Here is a 22,038-nt window from a genome sequence, read left to right as displayed (position 1 = left end):
CCCGGAGTTTGCTCGAACTCATGTCCATTGAGTCGGTGATACCATCCAACCGTCTCATCCTCTGTGGTCCCTTTCTCCCCCCGCCTTCAATCTTTCCCAGCATCAGGATCTTTTCCAATGAGTTAGTTTTTCACATCAGGTGGGCAAAGTATTGGAGTTTCAGCTTCAGCATGAGTCCTTCCAATAAATATTCAGGACTGATTTCCTTTAGGATGGACTGGTTGGATCTCCTTGCAGTCCAAGGGACTCTCAAGAGTCTTCTCTAACACCACAGTTCAAAAGCATCAATTCTTTGGTGCTCAGTTTCCTTTGTAACTAACTGTCACATTCATACATGACAACTGGAAAAACCATAGCTTTGACTGGATGGACCTTTGTTGGCAAAGTAATGTCTCTGCTTTTTAATATGCTATCTAGGTTGGTCATAACTTTTCTTCCAGGGATCACTCTTTGAAGATCACTATATACATATGTATATATGTATGTATGTATATAGGTAAAATTGAAGATAACTTTATTTTTTTTTAGTTAAGGAACAACCACTATCTGAGAATTTGAGTGAGAGTAGAAACTATAAATGGAATTGCATATTTGAAAATCTGGCAGAGTGAGGATGTGTGGTGTGTTGAATAGTAATTGATCAATTTGTATAGGAACCATCTGCTTTGAGAAGATTTGGCTTAATAATACATCTCATTAGTTTAGTCTAAATTCCCACTAAGTCTGCTGAATTTTGGAATCTTACTGTGGGAGGAAACGGGAGGCTCACGGTCTTCTCCAGTGAGCACAGGGACTAGGACTTCGAGAGAAAACAGGGATCCTGCCTTGAGTGATGACCTGCCTGGTCTGTTGTTTTGCTTTGTTCACAGAGGGTTGAAGTACTTTCTGACACATGGTCGACTTCAGTAAGTGTTGAGCAAATGAATTCAGCCTATCTCCAGAAACGAGTCCTTGAACTTTCCCAAGGGTGGGTTTTGAGTTCTGCTATAATAAACTAATAATCTTTCTGATGAAAGCTTTTCTTTTTAAATTTATATGTGTGTAAGCTTCCTCATTTCCATTCAGTCCTCTGTCGATCACTCTAAGATACTTACTTTGGACTCATGAGTACTGATAGCATTCCAGTTCAGGCCCTATAACTCAAAACAATTAGAATGCTCTCCGCTCTGCCTCTAGACTTTCTCTCCCTATGATATGTCTTGTATACTGAAAACCGAATCTTCCTGAAGCAGTGCTGCATTTTGGTGACTCCTCGCCGACACTGCTGAATGAATTCCAGCTGCTAATTCAGAGCCTCCTGTGATGTGGTGGATGGTCCTCTGCCTGGGTTTTCAGTTGCCCCGCAGTGGAAAGCCAGAGTGGCAGCTGTCTGCACTGCTGCCTGTCTTGCATGCTCATCTGGTGTGTTCTGTGGCTTTGCTAATTCCTTTTTTCTCCTTACAGTGTTTTAACTGCTCCTACCTGCCCCCTCCAGAAAAGAAAAACAAAAAAGTTTTGTTTCTTTGGGGTTTAGCTCTAATGATGTTTCTGGTCTTTATCCAAATAGTCTACTTGGCAGTAGGACTGCTTGCCTGTTTGTCCTGCTGTAGTTCTTAGTTTATGTCACACACGTGATCCCATGTGGCCTTGTATCAGAGTTCTTTTCCACATGTGTCACATGGCTCCTAGTAGAATATGAGCCTGCTGAGGGGAAAGGATGTGTTTTGTATCATTAGAGTTCCTTTCACACTAAGTGTCTATTTGTTGAATGTTTGTTATTGTTTCTTGTATAATGAGATGCTGAATTCTTTCATTAATTTTCAAAGCCATTTGGGAAATAGCAAATAATGAAACATTTTCTCTTTTTGTTCTAGAATTTTTGGAGCCATTATATAGAAGATAACAGAGCCTCATTATTTTGCTTCTGCATATTAATATTCTTTCATCTCCAAAAACGTGTGAGTCAGGTGCCCTCTATGGAACATTGACTCTGAATAGACATACGTGTGTTTGGTGCATGTGTGTTCTGTGCACATATGCCTGTGAGTGTCTGTCGTGAAGGTATAGCTGTGGGCCACAGCGGTCTTGGAAGAGGAGGAAAGGAAAGGACTCACTGAAAGGAATTCATGTCATTTTAGGCTACGTGTTAAAAAGGTTTTTAAAAATAACTCTTGTTGTGGACACTTCCAAGCATATACGTGTGCAAACACATAGAAAATGGATAGGGTGTCAGTGTCACTCAGCTTTTAGCATGTCGGTACATAGCCTTCGCTAGGCCCCTTTCCCAGACTATTGTGAAAGACATCTCAGACAATTTTCATTTCATCAATAAACACTTAGGAGACACTTCTTATTTCATAATGAGCTATTTGTTCATTCTAAAACCTTCTATGTACTTGGCATTGTTCTTGACTCTTGGGACATGTGAGCAGATAAAATAAAGCAGGCCTTTACCTTCTAGCTCAGGAGATAGAAAGAAAGCTAGACACATAAATAGCCAGAACGAGAAAAAAAATTATTTTATCAAAATTTAAAGCTTCTGCTTATCAAAAAATAACATTTATGAAATGGAAAGGGAGAAAATATTCATTAAACGTGTCTGGCAGAGGATTTACATATTTATATTTATTGATTTGGAGAATGTTTTCCCTACTCTGTAGCTTCTCTTTTCATTTTCTTTTTGGTGGTTTTTGAAGATAATGTCATTTGAAATTGTTTAATTTTGATAAAGGCTAATTTATTAATTTTTTATATTGTTTCTCATGGTTTTGGTGTCATTATATATATTTTATGGTCCTTACTTTTAGCAGAGTCAGAACAACAGCCTTCATTTGGTTTGTCATTGTTACAAAAAAATAAATGGACAAATAGTTAAAAATAGTTATCCTGAGCTTCGAGGCCATAATACTTGATGGCATTTTATTAGCATCAGATCAAATGGCATTTGGCTGAGAATTCCAATCATGGTATAAAGTAAATGGAAAATGATATGTTTTAATAGAATTAAATAGCACAATGAAAAATGAAATCAATGTTATTGATTTTAAAGCATTTTATTCAATAAAAATTTTTTTTCTGCCCCTAAAATTTACTTCATTAATTCTACTCTATCACTGACATTTCCCTTTGCCATTAACCTTCAGACAACACAAAATGGCTGTTAGATGGAGAAATCGGTGATTGACAACTGGGATGGGAGTGGTGTTCACTGGTGGCAGAGCTTGAGTGGTGAATATTCATTCACTGGGTGGTGAATATTCATTTTCATTTTTAGAAGGACCATCGGAGAAGGCAGTGGCAACCCACTCCAGTACTCTTGCCTGGAAAATCCCATGGACAGAGGAGCCTGGTAGGCTGCAGTCCATAGGATCCCTGAGTCAGACTCACTTTCAGTTTTCACTTTCATGCATTGGAAAAGGAAATGGCAACCCACTCCAGTGTTCTTGCCTGGAGAATCCCAGGGACAGGGGAGCCTGGTGGGCTGCCGTCAGTGGGGTCGCACACAGTCTGACACGACTGAAGTGACAGTGGGACTCTGCTCTGGGGGACAGGGTGAAGCAGTTGTTACCTTTCTTTTTACACTGGGACTTGGGCTTCTGTTGGGAAGCCAAAGGCGGGAAGGCTGGCTTCCTGACTCATCTCATAGCAGATTTTGTTTAATCTATTTTATAGAATGGGAGTTCACTGAAATGTAATTTGAAAAGAGCTTCTCTGTTTTTTTTGTTTTTCGTTTTTTTTTTTAAGTAGTAAGTTGAAATGGACCAGTAAAGAGAACTGAAACATGGGAGTGTTTTTGTAAGCCGGTTGAAAGTTGCTTTTTCTATCAAAGTTACTGCAGTAATGCTCTCCGAGTCGGCCTTGTGGTGACATGCTGTCGCCCAGTCTGATTTCATTCGTTTCATGAAGGACTTGGCACGTGATCAAGTCCATCTCAATGTAAAGGAGATGTCGAGGCTGATTTTGGGATATTTTTCATCCGGCATGTCACTTTATGTTGAGTTTCGGGCTGACGTCTGTCTTTTCTGTACATTCAAAGGTGTAACACTGCGTTTATGTTCTTCACAGGCTATGAGAGCCCAGTGACCGCCGCTGACACAGAAGCTCGCCGGCACTTTATTAATGATGGATCCCGGGAAGAAGCCGGGGAACGATGAGGGTGACCGTGTAAACGAGGAGGCAGAACACCCGAGCCACAGCGCATCCCACGGCGCGGACCGTGGGCCCATATCTGATGAGACAGTGGACTCCGCTGAGAATTCCACAAACAAAAGGGGTTTTGTAGAGTCCTCGGACTTGGACCACCTTGTTGAGGAGGATGGTGGAAATAAACGCGCTTCCAAGCGAATGAAACTAGCGGAGGCTGAGCCCCTGCGGCCCGGAGAGCCGGGCACCCCTGGGTTAGGGAACCCCAGAGGCCCGGGCCTGGGAGCGGGTGTCGCATTGCCGGGGACTGGGGTGGGGCCCCTCCTGAGTGGCCATGACGGCGGCCCGGGCCTTCCCGGCTACCCGAGCCCGGGGGAAACGGCTGCTGGGAAGGAGCGTGCTCAGGAGACGACAGCGTTCCTTGATCCGGGAGGGGAGCCTCCCTCACCCTCCAAAGAGATGCACGGGAGCGGCCCCCTCGGGGGCCCGGGCGTGGTGCTGCAGGGCGGCACATGTGCCCCCTCGCCTGCCTCCTGCCCGCACGCGGATCAGCACGCTGCGTGTCCCTCGCCGCGGCCGGAGGACCAGGCCTGTGGCCCTGCGGCGGATGGCGGCCTGGCCTTCCCCGGGCACGCCGGGCAGGCGCGCGGCCCACCGAGGGCCTTCTCCTGCGAGCTCTGCGGCTTTCAGTGCACCGAGGAGAACCTGCTGAATGCACACTGTCTCGGCAAAACGCATCTCCGGCGGCAGAACCTCGCTGCCCGCGGAGGGTTCGTACAGATCTTAACCAAACAGCCTTTGCCCAAGAAGCCGAGTCCCGTGGGAGTGAAGGCCGGCCGCACAAAGCCTAGAGCATCTAGGCCGGTAGCCAGGAACGGCGACTCAAAAGCGTTGCGGAGCATTGGAGCGGGTGCATTTAGAGATTTCAGAGGAAGCTTTTCTAAACAGAGCGGGCGCGGCAGCGAGCTGCTGGTTGAAATGAGGCCGTCCAGGAACACCTCTCCAGAGAAAGTGGAGGTGGTTGAAGAAAACATAACTTCCCATGATGCAGCTGGAAATCCCGAGAACCAGAGCAAAAAGCTGGGCATGGTCGTCACCTCCGAGGGGCTCCTAGATAGGCTGGAGTCCAGCAGAAACACGGCCCAGGCAGCCACCGGCCTCAGCATAGCCTCAAGACCCAGGGCGGATCGCGGCTTCCTCGTGCTGGGCAGCGGCTTCCGACGGCGCGCCGGCGCCTTCTCCTTGAAGGGCCAGGCAAAGAAGAGGTGCGCGCTCCTAGGAGTTAGTAAAAGGGGCACTAATGAAGCGCAGAGGCTGTATTCGAAGCACTTGAGGGCACAGGTGAAAACGAGCGACGCGGAGTTGGCGCATCAGCACGGGGACCCGTGCGCTGGTGCCCAGGCCCCGTGCCTGACGCTCCGGGAGACCCAGGCCCCGAAGCAGGACAGGGCAAACGCGCATCTCCCTGGCTCCTCCGACTCTCCAGCAGGGAGGCCAGCTCCCGACCACCAGGTGGCGTGTGCTTGTTCGGTCTGTGGTCACACAGCCACAAGCAGGGCGGAACTGGAGATCCACGTGACAAGGTGCCACGCGGGCGAGTTGCGGTTTCACTGCCAGACGTGTGGCTTCTCCAGCGCATCCAGGAGGGATGTGGAGGAGCACGCACACAGCCACCAGCATCAGCAGACTGCCTCTGGCCTGCGTTGCCAGTGTTGTGCATTTACTTCCCTGAACGAGATGGACCTGAGTGACCACATGAAGGAAAAGCACAGTATGGGTTTCCTCTGCCCGCCTTGTCATCTGTTTTTCTCCTCCGAGAAAGACGTGGAGGAACACAGAGCAACTGAGAAGCACATTAACTTGTTGGGTCAGCCAAAGACTTCTCAGTCATTTAATGGTGATTTGGCATTACAGACGTTCCCTTTAAGTACTTTAGAAACAGAAAATGCAAACGTTTCTGTGAGTGAGGTGGGAAAAGCAGCTCAGGAAGAGCCAGCTAAGTCCAGGGTAAGCCACGGAAATGAAGTGAGGCATTCGAGTAAGCCTCAGTTTCAGTGCAAGAAGTGTTTTTACAAAACAAGATCTTCCACTGTTCTCACGAGACACATAAAGCTCCGCCACGGCCAAGACTATCACTTTCTTTGTAAAGCGTGTAATCTTTATTCCCTGAGTAAAGAAGGAATGGAGAAACATATCAAGAGAAGCAAGCATCTTGAAAATGCTAAGAAAAATAACATTGGCCTAAGCTTTGAGGAGTGTATTGAAAGGGTTTGCATAGGCGCAAATGACAAGAAAGAAGAGCTTGGCGTACCTGGGAATGGGCAGACAGAAGGCCACGGCGGCGATGTGCAGTTCCGGGAGCAGACCTGTCTCGACCAGAGCATCCTGCCTCCCCAGGAACTGTCATTGTCCAGTGTCATTACCAAAGAGGGTGAACTAGCTCCACCCCCCACTCCAAAGAGGGGGCGACCTAAAGGCAACATCTCTCGGACCTGTTCACATTGTGGTCTCCTGGCCTCGAGTATCACAAACTTGACTGTGCACATTCGGCGAAAACACAGTCACCAGTACAGTTATTTATGCAAAGTCTGTAAGTATTACACCGTAACCAAGGGAGACATGGAACGGCATTGTGCCACCAAGAAGCATAAAGGACGTGTAGAAATTGAAGCAAGTGGAAAACAAAGTTCAGATATCATTGTTGGCCCTGAAGGCGGTAACCTTGATGCCGGTAGGAAGAACACCAGTGTGGCAGTTTCAGATGAACCTGCCAACCCTCCACTGGAAACAGACACCTCCGTTTCAGAACAGCCATCACTCGAGCAAGGGAATCCAGTGGAAGTGGAAGTTGAGAACGTGTTTCACCCTGAAGATGGGGAGACTGGCAGTCAGCTTATTGAGAAAAAGGAGCAAACCTCTGTGGATCCAGAGGACCTTCAGGGTGACACATGCCTTCAGAGAGATGATGCGAGTACAGGTGAAAACAGATGTACGCACTGTGAGTTTAAGGCGCACTCTTCCACCTCTCTGGAGCTGCACGTAAAACGGAAACATACAAGAGAGTTTGCCTTCTATTGCATGGCATGTGATTACTATGCTGTGACTCGACGGGAGATGACCAGGCATGCGGCAACAGAAAAACACAAGATGAAAAGGCAGTCTTACCTGAACTCTACTACCGTAGACGCCAGTTCTTCAGAAATGTCCAAAACCATCATTATTCCCCAAGGGCAGCAGAAACAGAATTCTGAGGAATTTCAGATTATTTCAGACCAACCCTCTGAAACTCTCAAATCTAGAAATTCTGCTGATTGCTCTATTTTGGATGAGAATACCAGTTTAGATATGTCCAAGGTGTTCTGTGCTTCTGAATCTGTAGAAGCTGAGACTGAGGAGGAGTCTAACCTCAGTGAAGGTCACCCCTTTTGTGAAACTTTCCAGCAGCCCCTTGCCAAGGACAAAGTTATAAAACCGGAGGAGATGGTACCCCTCAGTATTTCTTCTAATTGTGGCTCCCCAAGCAAATTTCAGGACGAAAACTCAGGAAGCTCAGCTTTGAATCATGAGACAGCAAAGAAAAAGCACAGTATGTTGAATGACATCAATAGTTCAAACACACACGGTGAGAGTGATGGAGGAAAGGCAGAAGACAAAGCTGATAAAGTCCTTGGCAAACATGGGTGTCCCAGAGCTGTAGATGGAGAGCATCCGGCCAGGAGTGCCATGCTGAGAGCTCCCGCAGAACCCCTCAACCTGGGGAGCAGTGATCAGGACAGAGCTGGAAGCGTGCAGAGTTCAGGGGACTTGAAAGACGTTCCGGAAGATCCTGTTCTGGAGAGTAAGGAGATTCTCATGAATTCCCGACATGAAACCAAAATGATTTTGGAAGAGGATGGTCCAGCTTCTGACAGCACCATTGACAACAATGATGTTTATGAAACTATAATCAGTATTGATGATAAAGGGCAGGCTGTGTACAGTTTTGGCCGGTTTGATTCTTCCATAATAAGGATCAAGAACCCTGAAGATGGGGAACTCTTCGACCAGTCTCAAGAGGGGCTTGTGGCAGCGGGAGTGAGGATGAGTGAGCTGCCCTTGAAGGACTGTGCTCAAGGTGTGAAGAAGAAGAAAGTGGATGGTAGTTCCTTTGCGGAGTCCACCCGGATTCGCTGTGACGACTGTGGCTTCTTGGCGGACGGCCTGAGTGGCCTGAACGTGCACATAGCCATGAAGCACCCGACGAAGGAGAAGCACTTCCACTGTCTGCTGTGCGGCAAGTCTTTCTACACGGAGAGCAACCTCCACCAGCACCTGGCCAGCGCCGGCCACATGCGGAACGAGCAGGCCAGCGTGGAGGAGCTGCCCGAGGGCGGCGCCACCTTCAAGTGCGTCAAGTGCACGGAGCCCTTTGACTCCGAGCAGAATTTGTTCCTGCACATCAAAGGGCAGCACGAGGAGCTGCTCCGAGAGGTGAACAAGTACATCGTGGAGGACACCGAGCAGATCAACCGCGAGAGGGAGGAGAACCAGGGCAACGTGTGCAAGTACTGCGGGAAGATGTGTCGCAGTAGCAACTCCATGGCGTTCCTGGCGCACATTCGCACGCACACAGGTAGGTCCACGCGACCTCTTTACCCGCCAGGGCCGGGGGCGTGCTCGAGTGGGGACCTGGGTTCCCCCTGAACGTGGAGTCCTTACAGCCCCTGCCTGGCGGCCCCCACCCAGCTCAGCTTCTGCTGCCCCCAGCCCTTGCCGGGCTTTTGGTTGGCACTCAGCATATCTCCAGGTTATTAACTGAGACTTAGTGATTCCGAAGGCAGGCTGTTTGGCAGGTGTCTTTGACCAGAAAGCCTAGTCCTTCTGATGCCTTTGTTACATTCCTGCCTCTCACAGCTTTTCAGTTGTCTCTAAGTCCTTTAAGTGTTTGGTTCTCCAGGGTGTCTGTTCAGTGGCACTTTGGGTTTCAGAAGACCTATTAAACAGCTTTTGAAAAATGAAGTATGAATATTTCCTTACAGTTTTAGGGATTTAGGTGTATCCATTGCCAGATAGTTTATATCCCAAAGTGTAACTCCCAGGCAACAGGATTCTGCTCTCAAAGATCAAAATTAGTCAACACTTTTCAAAGTTAATATGTCCTGGGGATTTGGTTTTCATGGAGGTAGCACTTGATTTAGTTTCTGTGCTGTCTGGAGTGTTGCGTTTTAATGTTCAATTTTTAGGTAGAAATTTTCTTTTTGAAACTTTTTTTTTGTGGAAAATACATAAGCCACTATTGTAAATTTATGTAAAAATTCACTGCACTGTTTCTATAAACCTGCCATACATTCTTTATTTTAAATAGACAGCTTTTCTAAATCATTGTGCTCTGCTTAGACAAGTTCTGTCTCCATGGTTGAATTTATGAGTGGATTTGAATAATAAATTCACATTTCAATGAACATATTTTCATTAAAACTGTAAGGTTTATTTTACTGTACTTTTAAATAATGGCTTATTATTAAAGCTATACTTTAGATTCATGCAGTTTTTGAAACTTAGTGCATGGTTATAAGGAGGCAGACAAAAGAGTATGAAACATTGTTAATAGTTGAGGGTGATTAAAGATAGATAAAAGTTTTTCATTGACAAAAGTAAGAGGGCCACCAGCAGAAGATTGAGCTCGGTAAACAGACACCTTGTACTCTTCATCTCAGCTCTTCTCAGGCAGTACAGCCACTGCTGGGGGAGAATTTCAAATACAGTTATTTGTTGGCATCATTATCATCTCTGTTGGTATTGTGTTATTGCTCGGTTCCTGAAATGATACGGTTTTTAGAAACTAGGCTCGTTCACATGTACAGAAAATAGGTACTTTCTTAGCATGCCCTCTTAAGGCAGATAAAACTGAATAAAAGTAAGAGGAAGATGCTAATGGAGCTCTTTTTAGAATTCTTTATGCAACTGTCTGGTCAAGACATGTTGTTCATAATTGATGTGTCCATTACTTGAATTCTCTTGTAATTATAGTCAATAAGTCTTGTAAATGTGTTAAAGCTCACTAAAAGCATACAAATTCAAGAACAGAGTAAGGCTAATAATTTAAAATAATCAATGTAGGCATTTCAGCACTTAATTTCCCTTGTGTGTTGATAGCTGATCATTCTTAATCCATTAAGATTTATTTAGTCGTTTACAATGCAAAATAGGTTTGCACTGGTCACTTGTGCCATTTGAAAATGTCCACCAGGTTAAGTGCAGAATGTAGTCCATTAGTCTTCCTTGACTATATGTATTAATTGCATTTAAAATCAAGTTAATGTGGATGTGAAAGTGAGGTAACTATCAATATGTGACAAAGTAACCCTACTTATATAAGTTACATCATTGATTGTAACATTTAGTAAAAGTTAGCATACTTTTAAACAACTGGTGTTGGGCTTATCAGCAGGAACGTTTTTATTGTGTTCTGAGGCACCAAAATAAGTGTTTCTGAGTACCCAATGTCAGCCTGCATTTCAATGTTGCAAGTCATTTTTTGGGGGGAGGTTGCTCTCCAAGTTTTAATCCAACTTCCCCCCCCCCCCCCCACCGGGGGGCATTTTAGAATGAATTGCCTCTCTGATTCTTTGCTTATATCCATGAGATAGTCACTGAGGGATGGTTATTAATGACTGACTGGAAGAGGGCTTATTCTTCCAATCGCTGTTTTCATATTTTGTGATTTACTATATGTTTTATGTAACCTTTTCTTCCCATCCTTAACACGATAAAAGCAGCACTAGCAGAAATAAATGAGTTTTGGTCATCAAGGACTGTGGGGAGAAGACTCCCCAGAGCTTGCTGGTGCAGCGGGAGCTTTAGTTCCGCGCACCGGAGCTCATCAGGCCGAAGGCTGTCTGAAGCCCTTGCTTTCTGTTCCAAGCCGCTCTCGGGTGCCATTGGCACGGTCTTCATGTGGGAAGACGGGGAGCGGGTGGCTTCGCTGGAAGGTTCTCATGTCAGGGCTGGTACGACGGTGCGGCAGCCGGGTCAGCGTGGGCAGAGGCGCTCAGGGGGACTCCGCGTGCCCACGTCCAGCGCAGGGCGGCCGGGGCGCAGTTCTCGCCGCTTCACCTGCGAGCTCCGTGCGGCGGCGCTCACCGCTGTTTGTTGAATGGAGGAGTAAGCAGGAGGACGGGTGTTCAGTGTCGGGAAGGCTGTGGAGTGGAGAAGCTTTAGGTGGGGGGTTGAATCCGTCTTACTTCACTCTCTAACACCTAGTCTTCCTGTGATTTTTCAAGTGTCACGTCCGCGTGTGCATAGGGGTTGGCCGTGACTGACGTTGAGGGAGGCCAGTGCAGGCCTGAGGAGAGGCTTAGTTTTTAACGTCTTGGGAATTCTTCTGTTTTTTTTGGGGGGGTGGGAACTTCTTTACGTAGAATTATAAGAAGGTGCCAGAAGCCTAGAGAGCCTCTTCATTTATCCCTTTCAGAAAAACCTCACAGACCAAATCTTATTTATTATTTATTTATTAAATTTTTTTTCAAATTTTAAAAAATAAAAAAACAAAAACAAAAATCAAGGAATGGGACTGTTTAATAATAAATAATAATTTATTTATTTCTAATAAATACATATCTAATAATGTCAGTATACCTAAAGTGTGAAAGTGAAAGTGTTAGTCACTCAGTTGTGTCTGACTCTTTGGGACCCCATGGACTACCAGGCTTGTCTGTCCTTGGGATTCTCCAGGCATGAATACTGGAGTGGGCTGCCATTTCCTCCTCCAGGGGATCTTCCTGACCCAGGGGTTGAACCTGGGTCTCTTGCATTGCAGGCAGATTTTTTTTAGTGTCTTCCCCAGGGAACCCCCAAGACAAATTTTTAAAATATGAGGTTTTACAAATTTTTCCTGATAAATACTATGCCTGGATTCGTGTTGGGATAGGCCTGGCAAGTTTAAAAATGGGAACACCATCAGTTAGGGAAAAAGTGGGAATATTTCTTGTTTTCTTGTACAGGAAAATGTGACCTCTAGTCTCCAGTATTAGAATTTTCATGGCACAGAAAGGAGATGTTAATACATCTCCTTTGTGCGTTAGATACAAAAAGTAGTTAGCGCCTCCGTGATTTCTGCATGAAAACAGTCAGCAAGGTGACTTATGTAGGTGTTGTCAGCGCACCAGCAGTGATGGCTGAAATCCGAAGGAAAGGCAGCCTCCACCAGGTAGCCACGTGCCTTACGTTGCAGACACCGGAGGTCTATGTCCGCACTCCTGGGGCGGAACTAGAGGGCCTGAATCACAAGATAACTTTGAATCCTTTCACCAAAATTGTAACACACGTGTTGAGAGAGCTTTATCTTATTGTTTAGAGCCCTGGTGTTCTTGTTGATGAATAATTTCCTAATTACCTTACCTTTAATGCAGTGTAATTTAAAGTGCAGGTAATTGATTCTTCTCACCCCGTTCTTTCACAAGCCCCTTTATAGAGTTCCCTGTCTAGAGGAAGTGTTTCCGAGTAGTGATAGGCTTCGTTTCTTCAGAATCATTTAAATAAACTGTAGTTTCTAATGTGACTGATAGAATGGGATTGCTGTAAGCTGCAGTCTCAACCTGCTTTTGACATTTAAACATATAAAGCTGACTAGATATAACCATTCAGGTGCTAAATATATTTTACATCTACTTCTCAGAGTAGAAATGGAAGTATTAAGAGATCTGGCTTCATTGTCATTGAACTGTGAAATATTCAACCTTGTCTGACTGTGCTTAGTACTGTTGACTTTTTTATTTCTGTTAGAAGATTAAAATTAAATGCTTCACTTTTTTTTGTCAGCTTTTGGGAATTAAATTGAAATTTAAGACTCTAAAATTTTTTACTGAGTGCTTCAGTTTCAACAAAGTATTCTGGGAGGATTTCTTTTCCCAAGGGCATTGCACCAAGTTCCATTGATCAAAAATGATTTATTGCATTTTTTTATTTGAGCTCTTTTTGTGTATTTATTAAAGTCCACATATTTCACATTCTGTCTGACTATATTATAAGAGGTACTTCACCAAGTAGGTACTATATATGCTATGAAAAATTTGGAAACATTGTAACAGTTTTAAACTGATTTTTAAAAGGTGATTTTGATTTATTTATTTGAGGATTTAAAGGTTAGAAATAGAAAATGATATATTCATGTTACACTTTGAGAGAGTTGCTTCTTGTTAATATGGGTACTGGTGATCTATTAGTACCTATTTGCCAGGTAGAATCTACCTATTACTGACAATAAGTTTGTGGACTCTGAAATAATTTTATCTCCTCATGTTTGAGTATGGGTTAATCTTACTTCTTAAAAAAGAATGTTGTTACTGTGCCTTTTATGTTGAAATACTTATTCTTGAAGTCAATAATAGCTAAAATGTCAGTTCTTCTGATTTGTTGAATCATCACAAATTTTTAACTCTAAAATGATCATAAAAGCAAATAACTTATCCACTATATATTCTTATACTGTGTGCTATTAAAAGTAATATAAGGAATAATTTGGGATAAATGTCAGGAAAAAAATCTGAAATACCATTATTAGTGTGAATAAATTCAAAGTCTCAGAAATATGAGGGAACCAGGATGTGGCCACTGAGAAATTTATTTGATAATAAATATATTTTAAAAAGTATCAGATACTCTATAAGCATTTATGTTTTAAAAATGTTCCATTTAAAATGTTGAGTGACTTTAAAAGCTATTTTTGTGAATTGTAAGAAAAATATTTGAAATTATTTAGCTCATCTTATCTGTTAGTACTTAGTACTGCTCAAGTGCATCACTTTTGACTTTAAATTTTAGAAATGTTGTTGAAAGTTAGAAATACTCATTGAAACATTTTAAAGTGTTATTGGTGGAACAATTATGAAATGCATGTCTGTTCAAGTTAGAAAGGTATGCAAGTGTTCCATTTTGGGGACAGAAAATTGTACTTAGACTATAAGTAAGATTTAAGATATAGGCCTGTTTTAAAACTATCAGTAATGTATTATTCAAATTCAAATAATATTTTATGTTAAATTTACTTAGGATCAAAACCATTCAAGTGCAAGATATGCCATTTTGCAACAGCTCAGCTTGGTGATGCCAGAAACCATGTCAAAAGGCACCTTGGGATGAGGGAATACAAGTGTCACGTCTGTGGGTGAGTAAATTGAAACCATCTCTACCGTGGTGAACCAGGAAGCACGTGCGGGATATCCATTGTTTCAGGATTCAAAACTGATATGAGTAAGAGTGGCTAGAATTATGCATGCGTATCCTCCTTTCCATTGTTATGGTAAATTCCTTAAACACAGTTATGACATTCTTCTCCCACTTCTAATCCTGTGCTGAAGATGAGCAATTTTATGGGCTACAAGGTCAATTTGAACCTGTAATCTGTAAATTGACTAAATTATAGGATGTTCATTCACATTGCCAGAGAGAACTGTAAATTCCATTTAAAGACATAAAAAAATACATAATATAGCTTTAGGAGTGTATATGTATGTTTTTTTTCCTTTTTTTCTTTTGCTACCCTGCTCTAATTTTAATCGCATTAATGGTTCTTTGGATCCATTGGACATATTCTATAAGGAAAAAAGCAGAAAAAGATTTCATTTCAGAGAACTGATTTTTGAGGCTTAAAAAACCAGTGTATAAAGTATGTTTTTGTGTAACTTTACTTCAAAACTTGTTATTCTGTTTTAGTTAATGGCTCTTTCCTCTAAAGAATCATTCACAATGTTTAATTGTCACTCAAATGTCTTACATTTAATAGGAAGCACTGAGACGCCTTAATGTAAAACTAATTAATTTAGCAGAAATGTTTAAAAGGCTTTAAAATGCCATGACATCTATGGTATATCATAGGACATTCAGAGCTGGGTTTTTAATACCTTACTTCTGATTATAAGTATATTTTAATGTTATTATGCTAGAGAAATGAATTAATAAGTGCATCATATAAAAACACTTTATGTGAAACCTGAGAAACCTGCGGTTCTTATGGTTGGTTCACAAAACACTTCAGATTCAATTAAATTATGCGATGTGCGCATGTTATATGAGGTTTCTTTTTTCAGTGGAAGATTCTTCTGGCTAGCACTACTGTGTAAATACCTTTTAAGTCACAAACAGCTTCTGTTTTTTAATGGATGGTACATTTCATCCCAGGATGCAGTTGCATTTTTTGACCCTTAAGATAGTTTTACAAATAACTTTGCAAGCAGTTTTATTAACCATGGTCTGTGATTTATTCATTGGCAGAATTGATGGTTCAGTGACTTGGAGCTAAAGTAAATGAAGATGAACCTTTGCCCTAAAGCCCCCTGAAGATCAGTGGGAGAATGAGTTTTGTTGCTACTGATTTTAGCTGCAAGGGTCGAGTGCCAAATGGTGCATTTTAATTGCTCCAGGTCTTGGAATTTTAAAAGATATCTCATTTCTGTTTTTACCATGTGAATTATAGCAAGGAGGAAGGCCCAGACTGTGGTGAAGATTTGCTATAAGTTGACAAAAAAAAAAAAAAAATCAGTTTCTTCCTCATTTTTGGGAAATAAGTAAACAGTTTTTGCATACTGTGTTATTAGAAACCTGATTCCATTCCTTTTTTATTAGTGTTAGCAAGACCCGGGAAGAGAAGGAGAGACTTTTAGAGAGCAGCTTCTGACACATGTAGTGTCAGAAACAAACCTGACTGATTGGCTCTGGGTGTGTGATTTGAGCACTGCACGCTTGCTTAGCTCACTGCTCACAATGCACGACTGACGTGTTGCACTGTGGTTTATCCAGTGATTCCCAAGTAGACTCCCAAGTAGAGTTGTAAGTACATGTAGGTATATTGAGTTTTATGCTGCTGTCATAGAGGTCTACGTGTGTGTGTGTGCCTGTGGAAAAAGCAATCTAGATTCCCAAACTGTATCTCTTAGAATTACAGTAGTTGTTGAATTTTATTTGACCAAGAAATAATATTTCTTAATTTTTTTACATAAAATTTGACTTAAAAGTCACATAACACAAATTTGTACAGGCTAGATATTTTTACAGTGAAGCTAAAAGTTCTGAAGAATTTCAGTAAACCGAAGAATGCCTATTGAGTCTGTGTAGTTGACACAGAACAGTAGTGAGTGAAATACCCTTCAGTGCTAAAGAAAAAGTGCCATAGGTTGTTCTGTATTTCATGTGTTTCAAAGGGATAGAGCAGTATGTAGGTTAAAAGTTAAAGTAAAAAACATGAATAAAATGAGAACTGGCTATCAGGTTAGCGGCAGCAGGGAGCACTGGCACGTTCACATCACTGACAATGTCGATTCATTATCATTGATGGCTGAATAATCTTAGAAATGCTCGGTGGACCCATTCGTTCCTGAACATAAGCAGCTCATGCTGCATTTCTTCATTAGCTTTAATTGCTATCAATTTTACCTTTTAAAAAATCATGCTTTCGAAGGTGAAGTGATCGTTCAGGAACATTAGCTCTCTAATTTTGTCACAAACAGGAGGTCCTGCCCTCTGTTTTCTTTTCTTCAGTAGTTGGCATCTTAGTGTCTGTCTGAAAAGTTTATCCATAATCCTTTCACTCTTTGAGTTGTAAGAAAGAGACGGTTTTTCAAACAGTTCTGATAGAGTTGTAATATATGAAAACAGTGGGGCAGGCACATTTTTACAGTGAAATTATTACTCACATTGTTGTACTATTTTTCCTTAGTAACCTCTTCAAAAAGACCTGATGTTTTATGGTGAAATTGATGAAAACAACAAATGGTGTGTTTTGTTGAATTGAGCTGAGAATTAATATATCAGTTTATTTATGTGATTTTTTTCATATCTTTAAGAAGCTTTTAGATGCTCATCAAATATGTGTCATATATATATATATATATATATATATTTTTTTACTAAGACTTAATTTAAGGGTTGTGCATTAGCTATTCCCTTAATAAAGACTTCCTTTTAAAATTTTAATTTCCACTGTTTGAACCTACACTGATCTTTGAATTTTTAAGCTCAGTTTTAACATCTCTCTCCCCTTCACCGACAAATCTTAGCTACAGCTTATCATGGGTTTAAGTTATTTGACAGAAGAAGCTGAGTGTATGAGATGTCTAATTTCTAATGCTGGCTAGGATTCAGAGCTCAGGATTTAAGTTTTGTTGACCCATGGTTTACATGCTTATGTCAGGGTATAGGTTTCAAGATGTATTACTCTGAACTTCCTGTTTTAAGAACATGTTATAGATAACTCATTTAAAAACCTTTCACTCTACTTTCACTTTTAGGAGGAGCAGTTTTTGAATTACAGTTTCTTAATGTTTTTCTTACTTCTGAGCATGACCTCAAGAGGAATTTTATAGAATTTAGGTGAATTTTATAAATGATGGATAGTTAAAATGAAAGTGTGCCCCGGGTTGGACATAGGGCTTAGTGGGGGAGGAAATAAAAAAATAACAGAAAACACTTTACATAGAAGTTAATAGTTTTGTTGGGAACATATGTTTAAAAATAGGTAGACACATTTTTACTAAGTCCATGATCTTTACCTTTGTTATTTTTTGGTAGTCAAGAGCTTACAAATCTCAGGGGCTTAAGAACATCATTATGGAAACCATGTTTTGTTACATTCATTTAAATTTATTTTGATAATCTTTTTCTCCATGTTTGTACACACACACACACACGTGTATATATCGTACTCTCAATTATAAATAGTGTTTATGGAGTGCTGTGGTTTAGGGTATACTTAATTACCATCCATTTCATTTGTTGATTCCAGTTTCATGAGACTGTTCACCTCATGTTTATTACTCCCATTGAACAGATGGTAGACTTGAGAGTAGAAGTATTTTTAGTGGTGGAGGTAATTTATGTGGTAGTAATGGTAGATCCCTGTTTCCTTCCTTTTAGCTGTACCTTTTCTTTATTTCTTTGCTTTTGTTATATCTGTTGTTTTAGTTACGAATTTTAATTTGTACTTATTTTTTTCTCCCTAGGTTGTTTTCTCTAGCGTGTGATAACTGTACTTGCTTCCTTCCAGCCCCTGGTCACTTTTGTTTTTTGCTTTTCTCAGACTTACATTATTTTTAAAAATTGCTTGCACTGTGTTTTACTTTAACATTCTGGTATTCAGTCTCTTTCTCTTTCTTTTTTCTGGTCTCTCTCTGTTTCACTTTTCTCATATTAAAAAGTTGTTTTAAATAATTTTATTTTTCCCCGTTCTTTATGTGTTGATTCATTGTGCTTGAGTGGTTACAAATTGAACATGTTAGTATGACAGAAATAATCCCTAAAAGAGTAAAGATTTTATTGTCTTTCCATTAGAATGAGAGGGGTAAAATTGATCATCTTGGGTTTTTGTTTTTCCTTACTAGTTACTACAAAAAAGAGTTATTAGAAAATTAGTAAGTGGCCTGTGATTTCAGGAAACCTGGGAGATGAAGCCTAACTTTTTATGCCATTATTCATGAAAAGCCAGTATCCATGATTTAGGGATTATGTAATTTTCTGACTGCGTTCCCTGTATCTAGTCTTGAATCTTGTATATGGAGTTAAACAGTTGAGTAGTACTTACCTAGTCAGGAGGGAATAAGAGCATTTACAGAATCTGTCATCTCTGGTTCATGGAAAGATTCTAGACATTTTCTATTGTATATTAATGTGCTTATGAACTGTTTATTCTCAGTTGGCTTAAAAAACCTTAAATAGAAAGTTACTAATGCAGTGAAACTCTTTTTTTTTTTTTTTTTGTGCGTGTGGCATTACCTAGTTTTTGTGCATTAGAAGGGATCTCTATGTAGATGATTATAATGTCACTTTCTGACCTTTGCAGCTTGAATAATTGTAAATCATTGCTTCATAGCGTGTCAGAGAATGTCTGTACTAGGCAATTAAATGGCAGAATATAATAGACCAAATTATTGCCTGTCATGTTTTCAACAACACAGTTAGTATTTGAGTTACACTTAATCATTACGTGCATTAGCAACTTCATTGGAATCCAGCTTCAGGCTGAGCATGAAGTACATTACATTATTTAAACCTCTAATGGTACAAGTCATTTATTTGTGTTGAAGTGTACAACATGCAGAGTTTCATAAAGCAAGGAACACTTGAGAGCTTAATTTATCCAAATCAAAGTCTAAATGCAGATAAACACAAGTGGCAAAAATTAGTAATTTTTATAGGCTGGAAATATTTAAAAATACATGGTTGTGGGTAATTGTAGGCAGCAGGAATAAATTAAAATCACTATTTTTAGTCTGCTTTGAGAACTAAAGCTGTGTATACCTAAATCATTAAAAGCACCATGGAATTGCATTTTTAGCCGAACAATTAATTACAGCCATCATATCTACAGATGTATCCAAAGAAAATAAGCTTTTCGTTTGGCTGATTGTTTTGGTTAAAGAGACATAGAAAAAAGAGACAGAAAAGATTTGTTTTATATTGTGTCACACATTATACTTGTAACAATATGAAGGGTAGCATCTCTCAGTTTTTTAAAAATCAAAACGAACATTAAAGTACTTTTTTATACAGGACACATTGCATGTTTTATCTCTATAATACTTTAATGCTTTTTGTTTAATATACTTTTGCCTTTAGTTTGAAAAATCTAAAATCCTCATGTGATGCCTATTGTCTCCCTGTCAGTGAGGAATAACCACATTTACACTGTTAGGGTGTTTTTCTGATGCTGAAGTCCTTGAAATACCATTTAAATAGTGAATGGATGTCATTTTATATTTTTTTTAAACAAATCACCTTTATTTTGAAAATCTAAGGGATACCACAGTAATTATATTAAAATAAATCACACTCTTTCTCAGATATGATTGTAGGAGGTCTTCCAGTGAGCCGTTTGTGAACCCGGGAGAGCGTTGAGGGCAAGGCTGGGATGATGGAGAAGAAGAGGAAGAAACCCTCTTCTGTGTTTCCTCACAGGGAGCGAGAGCTTCTGTGTCAGACCGTGTCCTGTGCTCCTCTTTTGTGATGAGTGTTTTCTTGCACTTTTGCCTCAAAGAGTCCGGTCATAGATTTATTCCAAGGCAGTAAGTATAGATCAACTCGTAAGAAAATAGCAATAGAATACACATTGTCCTTTGTTGGTGTCATAGTTGAAAACATTGACCTCTGTCTCTAAGGTCTTTTCCAGTGAAAAAGTCTTATCTCAGTGACTTAAGTAATTTTTGCTTTATTTTTATTTTAAAGCGTTCCACGGTGACTTTAAAAACCTATTGTGGAATCAGGGGAGTCTTTATTATTTCCCGGGAGTGAAATGCAGGAGGGCAGCTGCTCCCCTTGTTTTCTCGCCTGCCCCGTGTTTTCTTTTATTATTACTGGCCTGTTTTCTCCCTCCCTCTTCCTGTTCATGTGTTTCCCAAAGTCCTTTACTTCCCACAGGACTTTGCTCTTTGATTTGTCCGAGACTGAGTGGAGAGACATTGGGAATGTAGATAGGAGGGAAGTGTAATGACTGAAGCATTCGTTCATTTCCTTTGATTTGTCCGAGACTGAGTGGAGAGACATTGGGAATGTAGATAGGAGGGAAGTGTAATGACTGAAGCGTTCGTTCATTTCCCATGGGGCACGTTCTTGAGCATTCCCTCTTCGGCGGGCTCAGGTGGTGCAAGGGCCCTGTGGTCACGTGCTCCTGGTAGGAGCCAGACTCGGAGGCAGATGTCTGAGCAGGGCACAGTGGTCCACAGCGGAGGGGCGCCCGACTCTCCTGGGGAGCACCAGGAAAGGCTTCATTCAGAACACAGGTCTGAATTGGGTCTTGAAGGATGCAGGGGTATTTATATACAAGGCAAATCTGGACATTTTTTATTAGTGAGAACAAAAGAGCAAAAGTAGTGAAGTATGGAATAGCGTGGGATATTAAGAACACTGCAAGAAATTCCTGGAGTTTAAGTGGCTAGATGGGGTGAAGCGGGGAATTTTTTTTTTTGGAAATATTAAATATTTATGGATCATCAGGATGTGCCAGTGCTGTAAGTTTTTAGGGTGAAAAGATCAAAGCAATACCTGCTGCAAATGGATGGAGAAAGCTCAAGCAGAGAAATGGCCCAGTCTTTTCTGAATCTTGTTGTTGATTCAGAAGATGTTTCATCCAGTAGGTAGCACTGCTGTGAAGGTGAGTGGGGGCTAGTCAGGGAGCCAGGGGCAGCGCGTCCCAGGCAGGGCCTTGGGGATGCTCAGCCAGGGGCACGGCAGGTTCAGGAGCTGCCGGGACCCCAGCTCTGCCCGAGGGGGCATCACAGAGGACAGGGGCCAGGTGGCCAGGGCCGGGTCACAGAGCTGCGCCCCGCGCCCGTGCTGAGTGCTGGCTTTTCCCTCTGCTTTCCATCACTTTTTTTTTTTTTCCTTGTCTGTCTGTCTTCCTGCTTTTCTGGACTGTGAAATAAGCAGCGAAGGGAGGAGACAGAGAACCTAGTAGGCAGCGAATGACTACTTCAGAATCAAGGGGCATGGGTATCGGCCATGGGGAATTATTTTTAAGAGAATTTCATTGTTCATAATTTTAATTAGGAATGCTGTTGATTGTGGATAATTGTAATGGAAACAGGTTAATACTGGTTCCGTATAACTTTATGCAGCATATAGTTCCAACTAATTAGAAGGACACACAGTTACATGGTCATACTGCAGTTGTCCACATGCAACTGGTAATGTTGAAAATAGACGTTAGAATTGCGTTTCCATATACAGTTCATCTGGCCGGGCAGTGTGCATTGGACAGGAAACTGTCAATTCAAAAAAAAGTGCACATGCGCACTGCTGGCTAATGGACTTTGTCCTCCTACTCCTTAGTCCTTGGGAGTGTGTGTGCTCAGTTGCTCCAGCCGTGTCCGACTCTGTGCGACCCCACGGACTGTAGCCCTCTAGGCTCCTCTGTCCATGGGCTTCTCCAGGCAAGAATGCTGGAGTGGTTGC

At 41.6% G+C, this 22,038-nt stretch overlaps 1 protein-coding gene across 3 annotated transcripts in view; it reads left to right on the top strand.

Moving 5' to 3' along the window:
• ZNF407 (zinc finger protein 407) overlaps positions 1 to 22,038 on the top strand; it is a 373,222-nt gene that overhangs the window by 19,981 nt on the left and 331,203 nt on the right. For 2 of the 3 annotated variants that reach the window (XM_043889302.1, XM_043889304.1), the window contains exons 2-3: positions 4,045 to 8,734; positions 14,152 to 14,266. In XM_043889302.1, the coding sequence (XP_043745237.1) occupies positions 4,099 to 8,734; positions 14,152 to 14,266 (4,751 nt within the window). In that variant the 5' untranslated portion in view covers positions 4,045 to 4,098. Of the gene's footprint in view, positions 1 to 1,898; positions 1,938 to 4,044; positions 8,735 to 14,151; positions 14,267 to 22,038 lie in introns of those variants that run through there. The other variant, XM_043889303.1, reaches the window with a different exon arrangement.

Source organism: Cervus elaphus, chromosome 27 (genome assembly GCF_910594005.1).
Source record: "Cervus elaphus chromosome 27, mCerEla1.1, whole genome shotgun sequence".
Taxonomy (NCBI): Eukaryota; Metazoa; Chordata; class Mammalia; order Artiodactyla; family Cervidae; genus Cervus; species Cervus elaphus.
Note: the sequence above shows the minus strand (reverse complement) of the source record. Positions and strands in the feature narration are given on the sequence as shown.